Source organism: Tachysurus fulvidraco, chromosome 4 (genome assembly GCF_022655615.1).
Source record: "Tachysurus fulvidraco isolate hzauxx_2018 chromosome 4, HZAU_PFXX_2.0, whole genome shotgun sequence".
Lineage (NCBI taxonomy): Eukaryota > Metazoa > Chordata > Actinopteri > Siluriformes > Bagridae > Tachysurus > Tachysurus fulvidraco.
The window spans coordinates 22241348-22257738 of NC_062521.1; the positions used below are offsets into that span (position 1 = coordinate 22241348).

The 16391-nt window shown below is 38.8% G+C and overlaps 1 protein-coding gene across 5 annotated transcripts; it reads right to left on the reverse strand.

The window, feature by feature from the left end:
• Nucleotides 1–3090: 3090 nt before the first annotated feature.
• On the reverse strand, nt 3091–14683 carry LOC113642443 (zinc finger protein 184-like). 5 transcript variants are annotated; one of them, XM_047812633.1, is made up of 7 exons: nt 14530–14683; nt 12151–12498; nt 11124–11653; nt 7180–7257; nt 6993–7082; nt 5193–5297; nt 3091–3428 (listed from the first exon to the last, which is right to left on the reverse strand). In XM_047812633.1, exons 2-7 carry the CDS (start codon nt 12482–12484, stop codon nt 3342–3344), a joined length of 1224 nt encoding a protein of 407 aa, XP_047668589.1. In that variant the 5' UTR covers nt 12485–12498; nt 14530–14683; the 3' UTR covers nt 3091–3341. The 5 variants fall into 5 exon arrangements, 4 of the variants coding, with proteins under 4 accessions (XP_047668589.1, XP_047668588.1, XP_027001759.2 ...); XM_047812632.1 differs by having other exon boundaries at nt 6993–7085; XR_007140416.1 differs by lacking the exons at nt 3091–3428; nt 5193–5297; nt 6993–7082 and having other exon boundaries at nt 7187–7257; nt 10252–11653.
• Between the last annotated feature and the right edge of the window lie 1708 nt (nt 14684–16391).

Here is a 16391-nt window from a genome sequence, read left to right on the forward strand (position 1 = left end):
TTTTGTAAACTATTCAGGAAAACTGGATTCATTCTAGGCTGCACACTGGACACTCGGGAGGTGGTGGTGGAATTCACGGACAATAGCAAACACCTCCTCCATGCCACACAGGCCAAAATGCAGAACTTTTTTTATATTGTGGGTTTATTGTGTACTTGTCAAGTCTTAAAAAGCTTAAAAGGATAGTTAAGTTTTAGTCATTCGTTTTGTTCTTGCTGTAGATGCTGTGACCCCATCTATCTATCTATCTATCTATCTATCTATCTATCTATCTATCTATCTATCTATCTATCTATCTATCTATCTATCTAATCTATAATATATAAAACAATATAATTTCACATGCAAAAGTGGCTTTTTTTGTCGTGTTGAAGATTTTTATTTTGTGTGAATTCTCAAGTCACAAACATAAATGAATTGACTGGATTGTCAGGAATGCTAATGCAGTGTGACCTGACATTGTGATCATTCTTAGAGTGGGTGTCTATGTCTAAACACATACTCATGAACAGAAGGACTAAAATGTTTTTCAATAAACCCCCTACTGTCATTGCAGTGTTCAGCAATCTGTCTCAATTTCAAGTACATTCTGTCATTTCTGTCATGCTTAAAACTGAGGCACTCAGCAAAGACTTCATTTGTGGACATTAATGTGTGTTTAGTCAGATTTCACCACTTAAAAAATGATTAAAGAACATCCCAGCATTGGTGTTAAGGAAAACACTGACAAAATAAAACTGTTAATTGATGATAATTGCCATAAAAGATACATTTATATAAATTTTTTTTTTTTTTTTTACATTTTCTATAGACTAGCATATGTGCTGTACATCAAAAAGGAAAACATAAATCTATTTTAGTCGTATGTTCAATACAACACACATTGTTGCAAACCTGGCAGCATTTGTACAACGGCTGGTTGTTTTAGTGTATTGAACCTGACTTGGCATCATATCGAGCACCTTCTGTAGTGCCCATTTTCCTCTGGCAGTACATTTTGTATCACACAGACATCCGCTTTAAATTACTGATTTTAATTTAAAGTGCAGAGACAAGGACACAAATTATACAGCACCTACAATCCAAACTCCTATAAGATTTCTTTTTTTTTCTACAGTTTCACAGGAGCTTTGATTGTGCAGACAACATTGTTTGTGATTTTTTTATTCACCAGGAAATTGAAAGGTCTCCTCTAACTGCCAGTCTCCTGCTGTGAAGCTGTACTAAGTTTTCTCTCTGCTTGTGTCATGCAGTAAAGTAAAAAAAAAAAAAGACCTTGACTTTCTTTGAGCACACAGGAGATGCCATTTTACATAATTCACAGTCGAAAGTTTACTAGTGTATCCCAGTTAAGCTCATGCTGCCCACATTACTCACTCTTTACTCATGAACCAATGTTTTGTCATTTCTCATACTAGTAGACATTAAAAAAATGAGTTGAGAGACTAAAAAAGCAGCATTTTCTTGTTTGCTTTATGCCTCGTCACTACACGACTCCTCGAGCGAGATAAGGAGAGCTGATTAAATTCCTGATAAGACTCTGAACTCAACATGTGACTACTTCACTATAAAGTGACTCACATTTTTTTTGCACTATAATGTTCATGTCATAACATTGAAATGATTAGCATTTTATTTGGCAGCACGGATACATCCAGCTCAGCTCCGGTTCTGATTTTGTGAGCAGAATGAAGGTGTAGTAATTTATAGCATTGACAGCTAGTTGATTAATTGCCTTTTTTGCAGTGTTAATACACCATGTGTTATTCTGCGAATAAAGAACGCAAAGGACCCGGATGGCTGTCTCGGGTGATCGTCATCTCATCACATACTGAAGTGTAACACCAGACAGATGTACAGCTCCAAAGCATTAATGTGTGTGTACATATATGATACCCTCATAGTCCAAATATGAAATATATTCAATTATCATAATTATATGTAATTATGCTAGTAGGTTAATAATTTTTAAAAAAGGGTTGGGGGTTCGATTCCCACCTCCGCCTTGTGTGTGGAGTTTGCATGTTGCATGTTCCTCGGGGGTTTCCTCATGAATGAATGAATGAATGAATGAATGAATGAACATTTGAACAATAATAAAACATCAACTCAATGTCATACTTCCTCCTACTGTTCATCACCTGGGTGTACAACACATGCTAAGCTAAACTCCATTTTGTGTCACTCAGCGGGTTTCTGAAAAAAGGCCAGATTTGAGACTTTAGAGGCACGGGGAGAACATGAAAACCCCACACACACAAGGCGGAGGCGGGAATTGTTGTTCAAATGTTAATGTTAAAAAAACAACAACATTTAAGTAGTAAGAGAAACCATTGGGAAAATGTTACAAATGCTTTAACAAGCCACCTGGGAGCCAAAAGAGTCAACTGTAATTATTAAACTGAGTCAAATGATCTGATTCACTACAATGATTCAGAATTCCTATCTTTAATTCATATCCTTAGAGAATGAGCAGAGGTGAGCGAGGTCTCCCCCTGGTGACCAAGCAGTTCATTCTAGTGGCAATTTGCAAGTCCACTCACCCACAGGTCAGGGAATGAATAAACGGACTTTAATCCTTCCCAGGAGGATCCTCCTTCCCCTGATATGTCTGCTTTGAATGGCTAATAGAGGATATACAATAGCTGTATGCCCTTCCTTATGAATTGATAGCAACACAGTTTTAAACATTTATTTAAAAGAAGAAGACACTAAAGTCCTCTTGGTGCAAAATCAGTTGGTGCAATGAATAAAGTGAATACTTGTATTTATTAATATAACCATATTTTATTAATATTTAATTTCATTTTATTAACTCTCATCTGATCTTTTATGAACTCTTTTCTCATGAGTAGGGGTTCATATAATTTAAGCAGTTTCCTGTAGTAGTGATACCCAGAATATGTTTTTTCTTCTGTCATCAGTAACCTTATAATTACTGTACTGAGCATTTTCTAAACAAAAAAACTGTCATTCAAATTCTAATGAATTGAATTTTGATTGTATCCTGAACATACTTTTCCTCACAGACAGCTTTCCAGCATTAAATAAACATTAGAAATGAAGAAATAAATGAATTAAGAAACCATGTTCATGTGTATCTGAGTTTTATTCTTTTGCTCATGATGCTGTATGTATATTAGTGAAATATGGTGATTTTGCCATAAATAACAGATCAAAATTTCAAAGAACCTTTTTCTAAACTTGTGATTGACATATAAATTAAACAGTGAAAGACATTTCACTTCAGCATACAAAAACCCCACAATTAAAAGACAATAAATATACAGCAGAAGACTATAAATAACACAAGTAAAAAAACAAACAAATCGTATTTACATTTACGCATGTTGAATAACGTTCCCACTGTGAAGCTGAAGAAAATATCTCTGGCCCATAGGTAAACTGTTTCTCTCCAGGGTTGATTCCTGTGGATAAAAAAGGAGCATGGTGTCATAAGTATTAAGCCCTTTTTTAATCACTTAATCTGCCTTATTTATTGAAGCCTGGAGCTGAATGGTTTTAAATCTACTGCTCTGATGAGAACATTTAGACCTTCACTACGCAACAGTGACACCTGATGAACTGCTGTATTGAATAATAAAGACAGAAAGAAATTCCCTGTCATCGTTCCTTTCCCCGTGTCAGAAAACCTCTGAAGGTCACCTGGATTAAGTCTTCAGGTTTATCCACAAAGAGCTGGAAGGGTTGTCGTGTCTTCATTCGAGGCTAGACAAAGGTCACACTTGTTTCCACTCTCTCTGCTTCTGCTCATCTTATGGCCAGTTAAGTCATGCTGTCAGCTTTTATTGTCATTTCAACCATACATATCTGATGCATTACATAGTGAAATGAGACGACGTTTCTCCAGGACCATAGTGCTACATAAAACATCACAGATCTAAGGACGTGAAATACAGTATGTTGTCTGAATGCTTATGTGTGACTCGTCTCAATCTGGAGTGAAAAGCAGCAGATGTTCTGACCCTTCGTGGATCAGACTAAAGTCTCCTGGTTTAAGTGGAATTAAATCCCAAATCCCAGCGCTTATATAAAAAGGTTGAATTTAGACTTTAAGTATTAAAATATGTGGCAAAATTCCTTTAGGTCCCTAGTCATTATTTTAGGCCGAACGAATAAGTGTAGGCTGAGGTACGGTGCATTACAGAATGTTTGAAATTATGCATATGCATTAAGCAACATGTAAACTTATGGACGACTTTGTTAGAAGCACCTGCACATTCATGCGGTTATCTAATCATATGGCAGAAGCACAAACATACAAGCATGAGGATACAGGTGAAGAGCTTGTTCACATTAAAGCTTAGAATGAAGGAAAAGATTGATCTCTGTTACTTCGTAGCATGGGTGTTGGTACCAAATGGCCTGGTTTGAGTATTTCATCTGTGGAGTCTACACAGAATAGTGTGAAAAAATAGTGTGAAAAACGAAGAGTGAGAGACAGTGCAAATGCCATGTGAGAGCTCTGAAGAAAGCAATAATCACTCTTTACAACCATAGTGAGTAGAAATGCATCTAAGCAAGCAGATGAGCGAAACAGCAGAAGACTACATCAGTAACAGCTACTCCTGTCAGCCAAGAACAAGAATCTGAGGTTATCATGGGTGCAGGCTCATTGAAACCTGATAGCTGAAGATTAAGGGGAAAAATACAATCACATTTTCAAGTCTTCAAATATCTAGTCTGGGTGAACCTGTGCCCATGATTCCTGTTAATGGCTGTGGTTGTCTGTGGTTCATCCACCTTAAGATTCGGAGTGCTCTGCATTCTGAGATGCTTTCCTGCTCACCACGGTTGTAAAGAGTGATTATATTAGTTTCTATAGACTTCCTGTCAGCTCCAAACAAGCCTCATAGTCCGTCTTTGGTTTTTTTGCACCATTCTGTGTAAACTCTAAACATCGTTTAGAACAGACCTTTCTAAAATGCTAAAACTAGCCCATCTGGCTCCAATAATTATGCCATGCTTAAAGAGATCACACTCTTTCCCCGCATACTATGTTTCATGTTAACTCAAGCACTTGAGCCGCATCTTTTTGCCATTTAGATATCGTGTGCATTCCTAATAAAGTGGACAACCAGCACATGTTTCTCAGTACGACTACAAACGTGTGTCAAATAAAATGTACCCACTCTGCATTAAAAATGTACTTGTGTTTATTTTTGCATTACCTTTGCTCTCCTACGGAGGTAATCCCTGCGGTTATGCAGCATTTTAGTACAGCGCACAATCACCTCGGTCTCCCTCCCCGACAAATACGGTAAAGCAGAAATAATCTGAAAACACAGGGAAAAAAAATTTATTAGGAACATCTGTACCCCTGCTCAATCAGCCATCGTGTGGCAGCGTCGCAACGTAAACGATCATGCAGGTACAGTCATGGGAATAAGAACGTACACTCTTCTTCAGTTCAATGGTTTTATTTGGTCAGCACTGCTTTTGTCAAGTCACGTAGCTTTTTTTTTTGTGTATTGTCTTGTACTGTTTTATATTGTTTGTTTGCACTGTCTTTTGTCTCCCACTGTTTGCTGCAGGTTGCACAGATGCACTTTATGTAGCTAGGACTAACTTATTTAAGTCCTTAGCTATCTGTCTTATTCCACGTAGCTCTGCCTTTATTCTATGTAGCACCATGGTCTTGGAGAAACGTCATCTCATTTCACTATGTACTGTTATACAACAATATATAAAGTTAAAATGTCAATAAAAGCTTGTTGACTTGACTTGAATTATCAGGGCCTAAATAATAACTGTGTGGTCTGTGTGATAATAAAAAAACACATCAGGTTACAATATTCAATATATTGTCATATAAACGAAAATAAAGTTAAACAACATTCAGAAACTAGGTGTGAAAAATATACGCTCATAAATACAAGCATAAAGAAAGCAATTAGAAGCCAGGGGTTATTAATAAAATGCACAAGATTAGTTAAGCTGAACTTTTGGTAGTTTGTCTGTTTTTTTGTCAACACCTTTGGATTTGGTTGATTTCTTTATAGAATTTCATCATCACCACCCAAGTGTTAAATAGTTATTATTTAGGAGGGTGTACTTTCTTTTTCCCATGACTGTACATCAGAATGGGTGAAAAAAATCTTTAATTAAGCAACAGTAAAGTCCATTCAGCTAATCGTGTGACTTCTAATAGCAACTGCTAAAGTCATTTCAAGTAGCTGGTTTAGGAGTTTCACTGCAATAGGAGTTGAATACTTTTACATAATTTTAACACTATAAAAAAATGACAAGCTGAGAGGATTATTAGTGAGCCCCTGCCCAATCTCCAGGACTTGTACAACTGTAGGGTGAAGAAACGGCTATAAATCTGCTATAGATCACTGCGCACTAAAACATCTGGGCACAAGAACGGTTTCTTCTCACAGGCCATATCCATTTTAAACAGCGAGTACATCCACCGTTACATATCCCGTCTGTTAAAGTGCAATATTCTACAGTGCAATATTGTTTACTACAATCGATGTAAATACATACTTATATTTTTCGATGGTTATATAAACTGTACAGTATTCACAATTGTAATATACAGTACAGTAGTTACTACGCACATCTGTAAAGAACTCAACTGCACCTTTGTATATTATGTATATTTTTATCTTTTTACCCTTTTGGTCTAGGTATTTCTCTCTCTGTGTGTGTGTGTGTGTGTGTGTGTGTGTGTGTGTGTGTGTGTGTGTGTGTGTGTGTGTGTGTGTGTGTGTGTTTTTATGTATACACTATGTTTAGTAGAGCTCCTGTAACCACAACAAATTGCTTGTGTGTGTGTAGATTTGTTGAATAAAGCTGATTCTGATCAATCAACAACTTAGAATAATTTATTACATATAATCTCAGTGATGCCCGTTTCAGTGCCAGACTTTATTTAACACAACAAGATACAGAAAAGTTCAAGGGGGTGTGAAAACCTATGGCAAGTCTGTATTAGGTGGAATGGAATAGACAACAGGAGGAACCTTTGCTGTAATCGGGCCCCATTCAATGTTCCTGCTGTAGCACGCCCTCTGCCAAACCTGGAACTGGGTCAGGATTTCTCTGGCCACTACCTGCTTCCAGAAACAAAGAAAAGAATAGAATGATTTGATTATTATTCAGAGACACTAAAAAAGTTGAGGTGAGTGAAAAGAGCAACAAAACACTTACACTGAATGTTCTCTGTCTGTTTATGGTGCACATTTTCACCAGGTCTGTCGAAGGGGTTTCAGGATGCATTTGGGTTGTCTACAACACAAACACACACACACACAGACACACACACACGCACACACAAAACAGTGTCAGTTAGTGTACAATATCCAGTCACTTCTGAAAACCTTTCAAAAGTTCCGTCACTTGATAAACGATGTTTGAAAGCCGACTCGTGATTCACGACCGACCGAAAGTCTAAGAAATCGTCTGAGAATTATCGATCATAAAATGTGTTTTCATGCCTTGAAATGGATGGAGCAGGCAGGAAGCTGAGACAAATAATAGGACGGTTTTATTATTTCTATTCACATGAAGGTCAGACACTTGGTGAGACGATGAACACAGGAGAGGAGGAGAAACTCACAGTTAAACAACAGACAGCGGGGTTCAAATGAATGGAGTTTCGAGAAGTCAGAAGCACGTTAGTGTCTCCTGCTGTTGCTGAGGTGCAAAGCACAGAATATCACAAAAGTCTCTTTCACTCTGCTTTCTTTGTTCACTGAAATGAAAATAGCCAGTGAGCATAAAAACATCACACAATGTAAGATTGAATATGGACAAAATAAAAACATCTTTCCCCAAATAGATTAGAAAGAAGTGTGAATGTTATACAGCTAAGGCAAAAATCAAGCAAAAGAACAAATATATTCATTTACTGGGTTCAAAAATCCGAAAGTTTCAGAATACATATCCATGACAGAGCCGTGTTTGTGGAGATTCTCCAGCAGATTTTAGTTAGAAGAATATTTCGTCTCTCGTCTCAATGAAGCTTAATCTGAACCTCTTAATTCTGCAGTATTACAACTTTAAAATTTGTGCAAACAGACTTCAGCTAAACTTCATCCAAGTTCCTTTTAATCAGTTTATTGCAGTATCGCGCCTCAAACATTAACACACCCACGGTGCTTAATGGAGTTAGCTAGGGCAGCACAATAATGACTACATTACATAATGCACTCTGAAGAATTCCAGCACTTTTGATCACAGTTACTCAGCCAATTTACGAGCATAAGGGCTTTATTGCAAAGTATTAGTTTCTCATTTAAAACCCGACAAAGGTATTTCCATACTGTACAATAGAATCTTATATTCCTTTACATCTCTAAAATGAATACAAGGCTGTTCTTTTACTCGGTAATCATGTGCTTATTTTTTAATGCATGTCAGAAACACAATCAGCCTGAAAATGAAGGAATAAATAAACATATCATTATAGCATGTAACCGAGCAGGTAGCTAAAACACATTAATAAAAATACCTGATAGTTAATGAACTAATGTTAATTAATAGGGCCATTTATAGCTAAGCTTTCAGCCCTAGATTTAGCTTTGTGCACAATCGTCAGATTTCTATTAAATGCCATGCTTCTTGAAAAACAAAATCCTGAACAGTTAAAGAGAACTGACTGACTTTCTGCAGTAAGGCATCGAAGCGTGGTGATTACACGACGTAGTTCGTCATGATGTTCATTTTGCGGATTCCCGTGCAACCCTTCAGACAATTGTTATTAATATTAAGATTAATATTATCTTCTGAGAGCACTTCAACACCCTGAGCTCTAATCCGCCTCTGATTTATGTCTTTGCAGGAGTCCTGTGTCTGTGGGTGTAATTAGCCGTGATTCTCTGGAGTCTTTCCTCTCGGTTCCTTCTGCGCATTTGTTTCTGTTCGCTCGGTATGTCGCAGCACTTCTATCTGTCAGCTTCTCTATGAGCTTTATGCCAGATTGTACTCTGCCTCATACTGTTGCTTTGATTAAAAGCATCTTCCAGCAGAATATTTCCTATCCCGGATACGGTCGGATAACTAAAGATGCTGAGAAAGGCTTTTCAGAGTGATGCCGTTTTGGTGCCATGGAAAATATAATCAATTAATCAATAAATAAATATCCTTGCTGAAATGCTAGCATTATGCAGAATAAAATTTGTGGTGGAAACATGATTATTTACTCTCTCACTCACTTTCTACTGCTTTATCCGAACTACCTCGAGTCACGGGGAGCCTGTGCCTATCTCAGGCGTCATCGGGCATCAAGGCAGGATACACCCTGGACGGAGTGCCAACCCATCGCAGGGCACACACACACACACACACACACTCTCATTCACTCACACACTACAGACAATTTTCCAGAGATGCCAATCAACCTACCATGCATGTCTTTGGACTGGGGGAGGAAACCGGAGTACCCGGAGGAAACCACCGAGGCACGGGGAAAACGTGCAAACTTCACACACAAGGCGGAGATGGGAATCGATCCCCGACCCTGGCAGTGTGAGGCGAACCTGCTAACCACTAAGCCACCGTGGCCCCCGGATTATTTAGTTTACTGTTAAAAATACTGTCTAAAGATTCATGGACAATAAGGGTCAAAGAGGTTTAATCCTTCTAAAGTCTCTAAAGCTCACAAATAAAAAGCTTTATGGTTTCAACAAAATAATACATTATTGCACACACACACACACACACACACACACACACACACACACACACACACACACACACACACAACACACACACAGAGTCGGTTGCCATGTTATAGCTCCAGAGCCGTAGGGTGATGAAACTCAGCTTACTGTCGGTGTCTGTGTGGAGTCTCACACGTTCTCCTCATATTCTATTGGGTTTCCTACAGTTTCTTCTCACCTCCCAAGAACATTCCAGTAAGTGGCTTGGCAACAGGGAATTGCCACTAGGTGTGAATGTGTGTGTGCATTGTGTGTTAGGATGGATTACCATCCCTATCCAGGATGTATTCCTGCCTCAGGCTGTGTTTTCAGGACATGCTTTTGAATCTGAAGATTACTAAAGATGAATAAATTCATTATTTAAAACTTTTAAAAATCTGTGCTGAGGGATTTTTCTTCCCTGGTAGCAAAAGGTTTACAGAACACAGACACATAAGCAGCATTCTTATAGTAAAAGGGTTCATAAAACATATAACGTCAGGCTTTTCATTTTTTTAAAATAAGTGCTTTTAATTTCTAATTGTGAAACTATTTTATTTCTGAGTTTTAAAGCATCAACCTTTTTTGATTTACATCAGAATTCTTCATTCACTCTGTTTTCTCTGTACTGGCTCATTTTGAGACATGCGCGGTTCGGCTCAGGCAGAAAGGGGTCGCTCGGGTCATGCATGCCGAGATGAGTGGCCTGGAAGGTGAGAGTCAGTTCATTTCCGTTCCATGCACTTTCAGCAGATGGCCCTTCAGCTGCTTGAGGCACACAAATGTCTTCCCGCACTGAGGGCAAGGACAACTCTTCCCCACTCGGCTGTGTCTCCTGAGATGGATTCTCAAGTGAGTGGATCTTTTGAACCTCATGCCACAGTGGGTGCAGTTGAAGAGTTTCTCGCGCGTGTGGATGTTCTGATGCTGCTTGAAATTGCTGAAGCGGGTGAAACCTTTGCCGCAGTCGGGACAAATGTGAGGCCTTTCTTTGGAGTGCTGCTTTTGGTGGTCCCTCAGCTCAAAATCATGAGCGAATGTTTTGGTGCACTGGGGACACTTCTGGGGTTTGTTTGGTTGGTGCATGAGCATGTGAACCTTCAGCTGAGCCATTTGAGCAAAGGATTTTCCAGGGTGTACTTTTTCAGTGGGAATTGGAAGGGAATGTTCGCTCTGAGGAAAGGGGAGGAAAAGTTTCTCACCTAAACAAAGCTCTGGATGACTCAAAAGGCTTTCTGGACCAAACAAGTGTCCATTTTCATTCCGGTCAAATGAACCGGGTCCCTCAGGCATGGGAGCCAAAGCAAGGTGAACCAGCTCTGTGGTGACTGACTCACTAGGCTCAGCCTTGATGCCTTGTGATACCTCTGTGTTACAATTCAGTGAATAGGACATTAAATGTGATGGTGGATCTGGCATGTTGAGAGCAGTTAGATTTGGAAAGTTATCTACCTGTGTTTCATCGGGATTCCAGGATCCGGCGAGATTCTGGTCTGTTTCTGCAGGAGCGCAGTCATCTCCGCAATCCCACACTGGGAGCATCTCCTCCTCTTCCTTAATAGCAACCGGATCGAGACGGTGCTCAGATTTCACAGTGGCGTAGGATGGAGACTGAGCCAACTCACCCACCCTGTCTTCCTCTGTAGCACACTGTGCGGTTTGAGACTGGGCCAAGTCTATGTCTTTAGTGGGAGTGAAGTCCAGAACAGGTGTCTTGCAATGACTTTCTCTGGGTTGGGGGTTGCTACAGATCTCTTGGGTCCTCACAACTGGTCGGTTGTCGCACTCAGAATGTTTCACTTCCGTATTAGACGTGGACTCCTGCTTCCCCCTTTTCTCAAGCGCATTTATGTTCTTCTCTTTGTCATTGTGTGTTTCAGGGGTTCTGTATGAGCCCAGACTCTCTGTAGACCTCCAGACTTCACCAGGCCTTTTCTCAGACTGCTCCCTCAGGCTAAGCCTTAAGCACAGAGCATCTTCACCTACAAGAGAAAAAAAAATCTATTTCAGTCACAGAGCAAGCGTGAATGATTTACAAAGCACTGGTTGTAAATATTTAATCAGTGATAAACATTTTAGACCTGCATTCAGAGTGATGAGGATAATACTGAAATTAGCAACAAGACCTCAGGTTTATCTACAGACATTATCACTGCACAGACGGTTGAATCAGACAGTTTGTGCTAGCTGCTATTTCACCGTTTCCTCACATAAACATACAAATATATTCTTTAGTTGTATTTCAGACAGACAGTCAGATGGAAAGTTAGATGGACAGTTAGACAGACAGACAGATCTATTTATTTTATGCATGACAGAGAACACATGCTTCTCCTTCCCCAGAATTGAAAATATTGCACAATTTTAGTAATTTGTAGAATTTTGTTTAACGCTTACTGACATATCTTCTAAACTAATGCTGATAACCTAAATCTTGAACTCTGAATAAGTTAATACAAGGCTCTACATGTCTCCTAACCTGCAAGTGTCTCTGCTGGTTTCTCTGCGATCCTCTCTCCACTGGCTGTGGCTCTCCCACAGTCTGTACATCGTACCCTCTTCTCTCTCTCCTTCAGTTTGCCCTCAGAAAACTGCAGCCTGTGCAAAAGCAGTTCCACCTCCTGCTTGCCACGAGCCACTTCCTCCATGAAGCTGTCCTCCACCAGCCTGGTGATCTCAATCATAGCTGACTTGAGAATCGTCTCCATGACGATGGACAGCTGAGACTGGAAGGTGACGACGAGGGCGTCGGACATTTTACCGTCTCGTTGCTGTACTGTACCTTCAGCGGAAACCGGCTGGAGCTTTTGCATTTAACTTTTGAGACCTGAAACAAAGGAGCTTAGTTAATATTTAAACGGGTGAGAAAATAAAGTAGCTTATATACTGTAGGCAAGAACAATTTATTAAAAAATTGTTTAATTTCACAAAAATGAAAAAGTATAATCGACAGCTCGTTAGGTTCTAAGATATCGTTTATTCAAAAGAAAACTAAGAGTATATTTCTGAGCAGTAATGTATGACACTTATTTGAGTCTGACCAACAGATCTCAAGGTCGTCAGAATTGATTTCTTTCATGACAAACTACATGTCTGTAAAACCTGAATTAGTCTATAACCATTTGTACAACTCTGCAACCATGGGTAGTCATCTAATAATACATATGGTGTAGGTGGATTCCATTCTGAAAATGGCCCCCAGGAGTACGAGTGTGTCATTGTCTGCAGAACACTGCAACCTTACACAATGACCAGGATAAATCAACCCTCCCCTACAAAGACTACACACCTCACAGTAAAACTTCAATGACATGTCCATCTGTAGGGCTGAAAACAACACTCACAGCTGAGACAGCATGGGCACTTGACTGACCACTAGCATGTTAAGCCTTACTGCACAATATTCCCAATTACTGCTAAACTTTTAGGCAGCAACCATTCACAATTTTTCCCATTGGCCAATTACTGATGACAGCTGTACACAATGACTAATCAAACTATAACCTTGGTTTCAATGACCGATTTTCAGTCGAAATTTTGCGTCCAATCACTGATCACCACTATTGCCATATGACCAAATGACTGTTCCCAAAAAACAATGATCACCATTGTTCCCAATGACTGTTCTCAAAACCAATCACTGATCACCACTATTACCTTATGACCAAATGACTGCTCTAAAAAAAAAAACAATTACTAATCACCACTGTTCCAAATGACCAAATAGCTGTTCTTAAAAAGCAATCACTGATCACCACTGTTCCCAATGACGGTCCTCAAAAACCAATTACCGATCATGACTGTTTCCACACATCAATCACCGATCACTGATTAAATTTCAGAGTCAGTTTACAAATACATAAATAAATAACCCTATTCTATTCCGTCTTGAATAATCTTTCACTTTTTATTCAATCTGACATCCACATGATTATAATGATCCTATGGATATGCAAATTAGCCTCGGGGCATCATCTGATTATGTCAGATTAATCTCATCATCATTCAGCATGCACTTCAACATGCACTTGGAAATAAAAAGAAAAAATTCTCTTCAAAATAAAAAAAATAAAAATAGAGTCTCAGGTTTATCATGAGCAGGATTAAGAAACATTAGATTAGTATCTAATACTTTCTCTTCATGCAGGCATGAAACATGACACCTAACACAGAATTTGTCTGTTCTGTTATTTCTTTCTTCAAGACTTATTAACCAGGACTATTAAAATATAATGAATAATTCAATAATTAAATAATTCTATATATTCTGAGGTAAACTGGGCCGCCATTTTCCCCTCAACATCAACAAGGCAAAGGGTAGGAAAGTGTCAGTATTTTACTCTCACCACTAATAACTGTGGACAATGTTGTCATACAAAACATATTATTTTTTCCACTTAACTCTACAGTCAGTCAAAGGATTTATTTTAAATCCTCTGTTCATGGTGGAATTGTGTCTTTTCTCTACATCACTGTATAAAACATTAAGCAAACGAACAACATGAACCTGTAGGTTAATTAGATCAATAAAATCAGACATATTGTCTGTTCTAAATAACTATTTAGTTCAGAATTCTGTGCTGTTGTACATCTCCGACACCGTGTTAATGTATCACCATAACACTGCTATGACATGGAGCCCTGCTAGTAACCTATTGTGTTCTCTCTACAACCCAACGGCTACAGGAATGCTAACATTAGCTAGCATTAGCTAACATTAGCTAGCAACAAGTTAGCAGCTTAGCTACGGCCGGTCGCTCTTCCTCGCCGCTCTACGAGTCGTTTACTTTTAATAAAAGGTGCTGACGACTGCTAACAGAAAACGCAAATCAGTTTAACAACCATCAATTTAACTTACAAAATACATAGAGAGATGATCCAGTACTCGGGCTGCAGGTCTTTTATTAGACGTGTTGAATATTGTCCTTGTACTGATACCTGCTGGTGTGGAGGATCATTACATCAGCTTTCACAAAATATCACCCCAAAGTGCAGACTATTAGTGCATTGACATCCCAATAGTGAACTAGATTTGTAAAGTTCGTCGCAACAAACTTTGATGTTGGCTCTGACGAGGCAAGTATTCACAAAGGCCAGTGCTTTTTGGAGTCAAGTGGACATAAGTGTCAGTGTTACATTTGGAGGCAAGTAGACATAAAACTAGTGAAATGTAGTGGAGCGCTAGGGTGCCAAAACATTTGGAGGCAAGTGGAGACGAGCATGTGTCGTCATCCGAAAACCTGTGACGCAATTCCCCTCCTTGAGCTGAGTGTTTTGATATGTCACATGCCCATGTTGTGCAAATTTTTTTGATTTTTGCATATTTGGGGACGGGGCTTCGGGACAACCGAAAGGTCAGTCGGTACACCAATTTAAAACTTTGTTCAGAGTGTCACCCTAAAGGAGCTGGTCGAGTTTGGTGTAGATAGTTTGAAAGCTTGCCGAGTTATAAACCTCCAAAGTTTATAATGGGAGTCTATGGGAAAAAAGGCCATTTTGAGACATGGTACCGGAAGTACCGGTACTCGGATCGCTTAGAAATGTAACAGCAACAAACTTCAAACCAGGGTCTACAACATATCCGAATTTGGTGCATGTGGCTCGAAAGCCCTAGGAGGAGTTACTCTTTATAAATTTTTGTCTAAGCTTAAATAAGAAAACAGAATAGCCAACATAATTATTCACTGCATCGTGATGTTCTGTGCCTCAGTTTGCTCTGATAAAAAAACAAAAAAATCTTATCTCCTGATAAAAAAAAGGATAAAACTTCTTAAATTGCTTTATTACAGTTTTGTAACACACACAGTATATATGGCTCTTGTAATAGGTTTCATCTTGGTTAACTAAATAAACTAAATAAATAAATAAACTAAAAAAATAAAATAAATAAAGTTAGTTATTTGAAAATGATTGTATAATTATTGAAATGATTCCTTACCAAAGTTAACTGTGATTTTGTCTTAAAGCGATTAAATATTATTCAGTAAATTACTTTGCAAGTGTAAGAAATTAAAAAGAGGCTTCCCACCATTTGGTGAAAGAAATAACTGCAACGCGTTGGCTTGCAGCAGGGCCACCCATCATACAGAGAAGCTGCAGTACAATCAACATGTCCGTTGGTCTTTTGGCCCTGAAGCCAGACTTCAGACAAGCATACATTGTATTACATAAAGCATAACCACTAAACATAATATTTCATCAATAGTTTGATCCTCTCTAACAACTAGAGACATGAGAATTACCCCGATAGTGTAATGTGTACATGTCGAGACCTTTAACAACTGGCCATATGATGTAAGATGCATGGATTGATTGTAACCATTTGAAATCTCACTATAGACAAGACATTGTGTGCACATTGTGTAAAGAGGGTTAGAGCTACAGATAATCTGTCCTACAAAGCTGTTAGTAGGCCCAACCATCTCCTTTTATCTATTCCCAGCCACAATGGGATCATCTTGAGTTATGTTCTCTTGCTAGTCATTGTATCCATCAGTCCCACACTAAGTTAGCTACAAATTGCTATGCTATTCAATATGACAGCATCTTTTCTCAGCAATCTGAATTATTACACACCGCATGGTGTCTATTAAGGAGTTAAGGTCCTTATATGCATGGTGTTAACTGGACAATGCAGCACAAAGAACTAGCAAACCGAAGTCATTATGCCATAGCCATTACGGTGCCACACACCATTGACAGCATCTTTCTCAAGGCTTT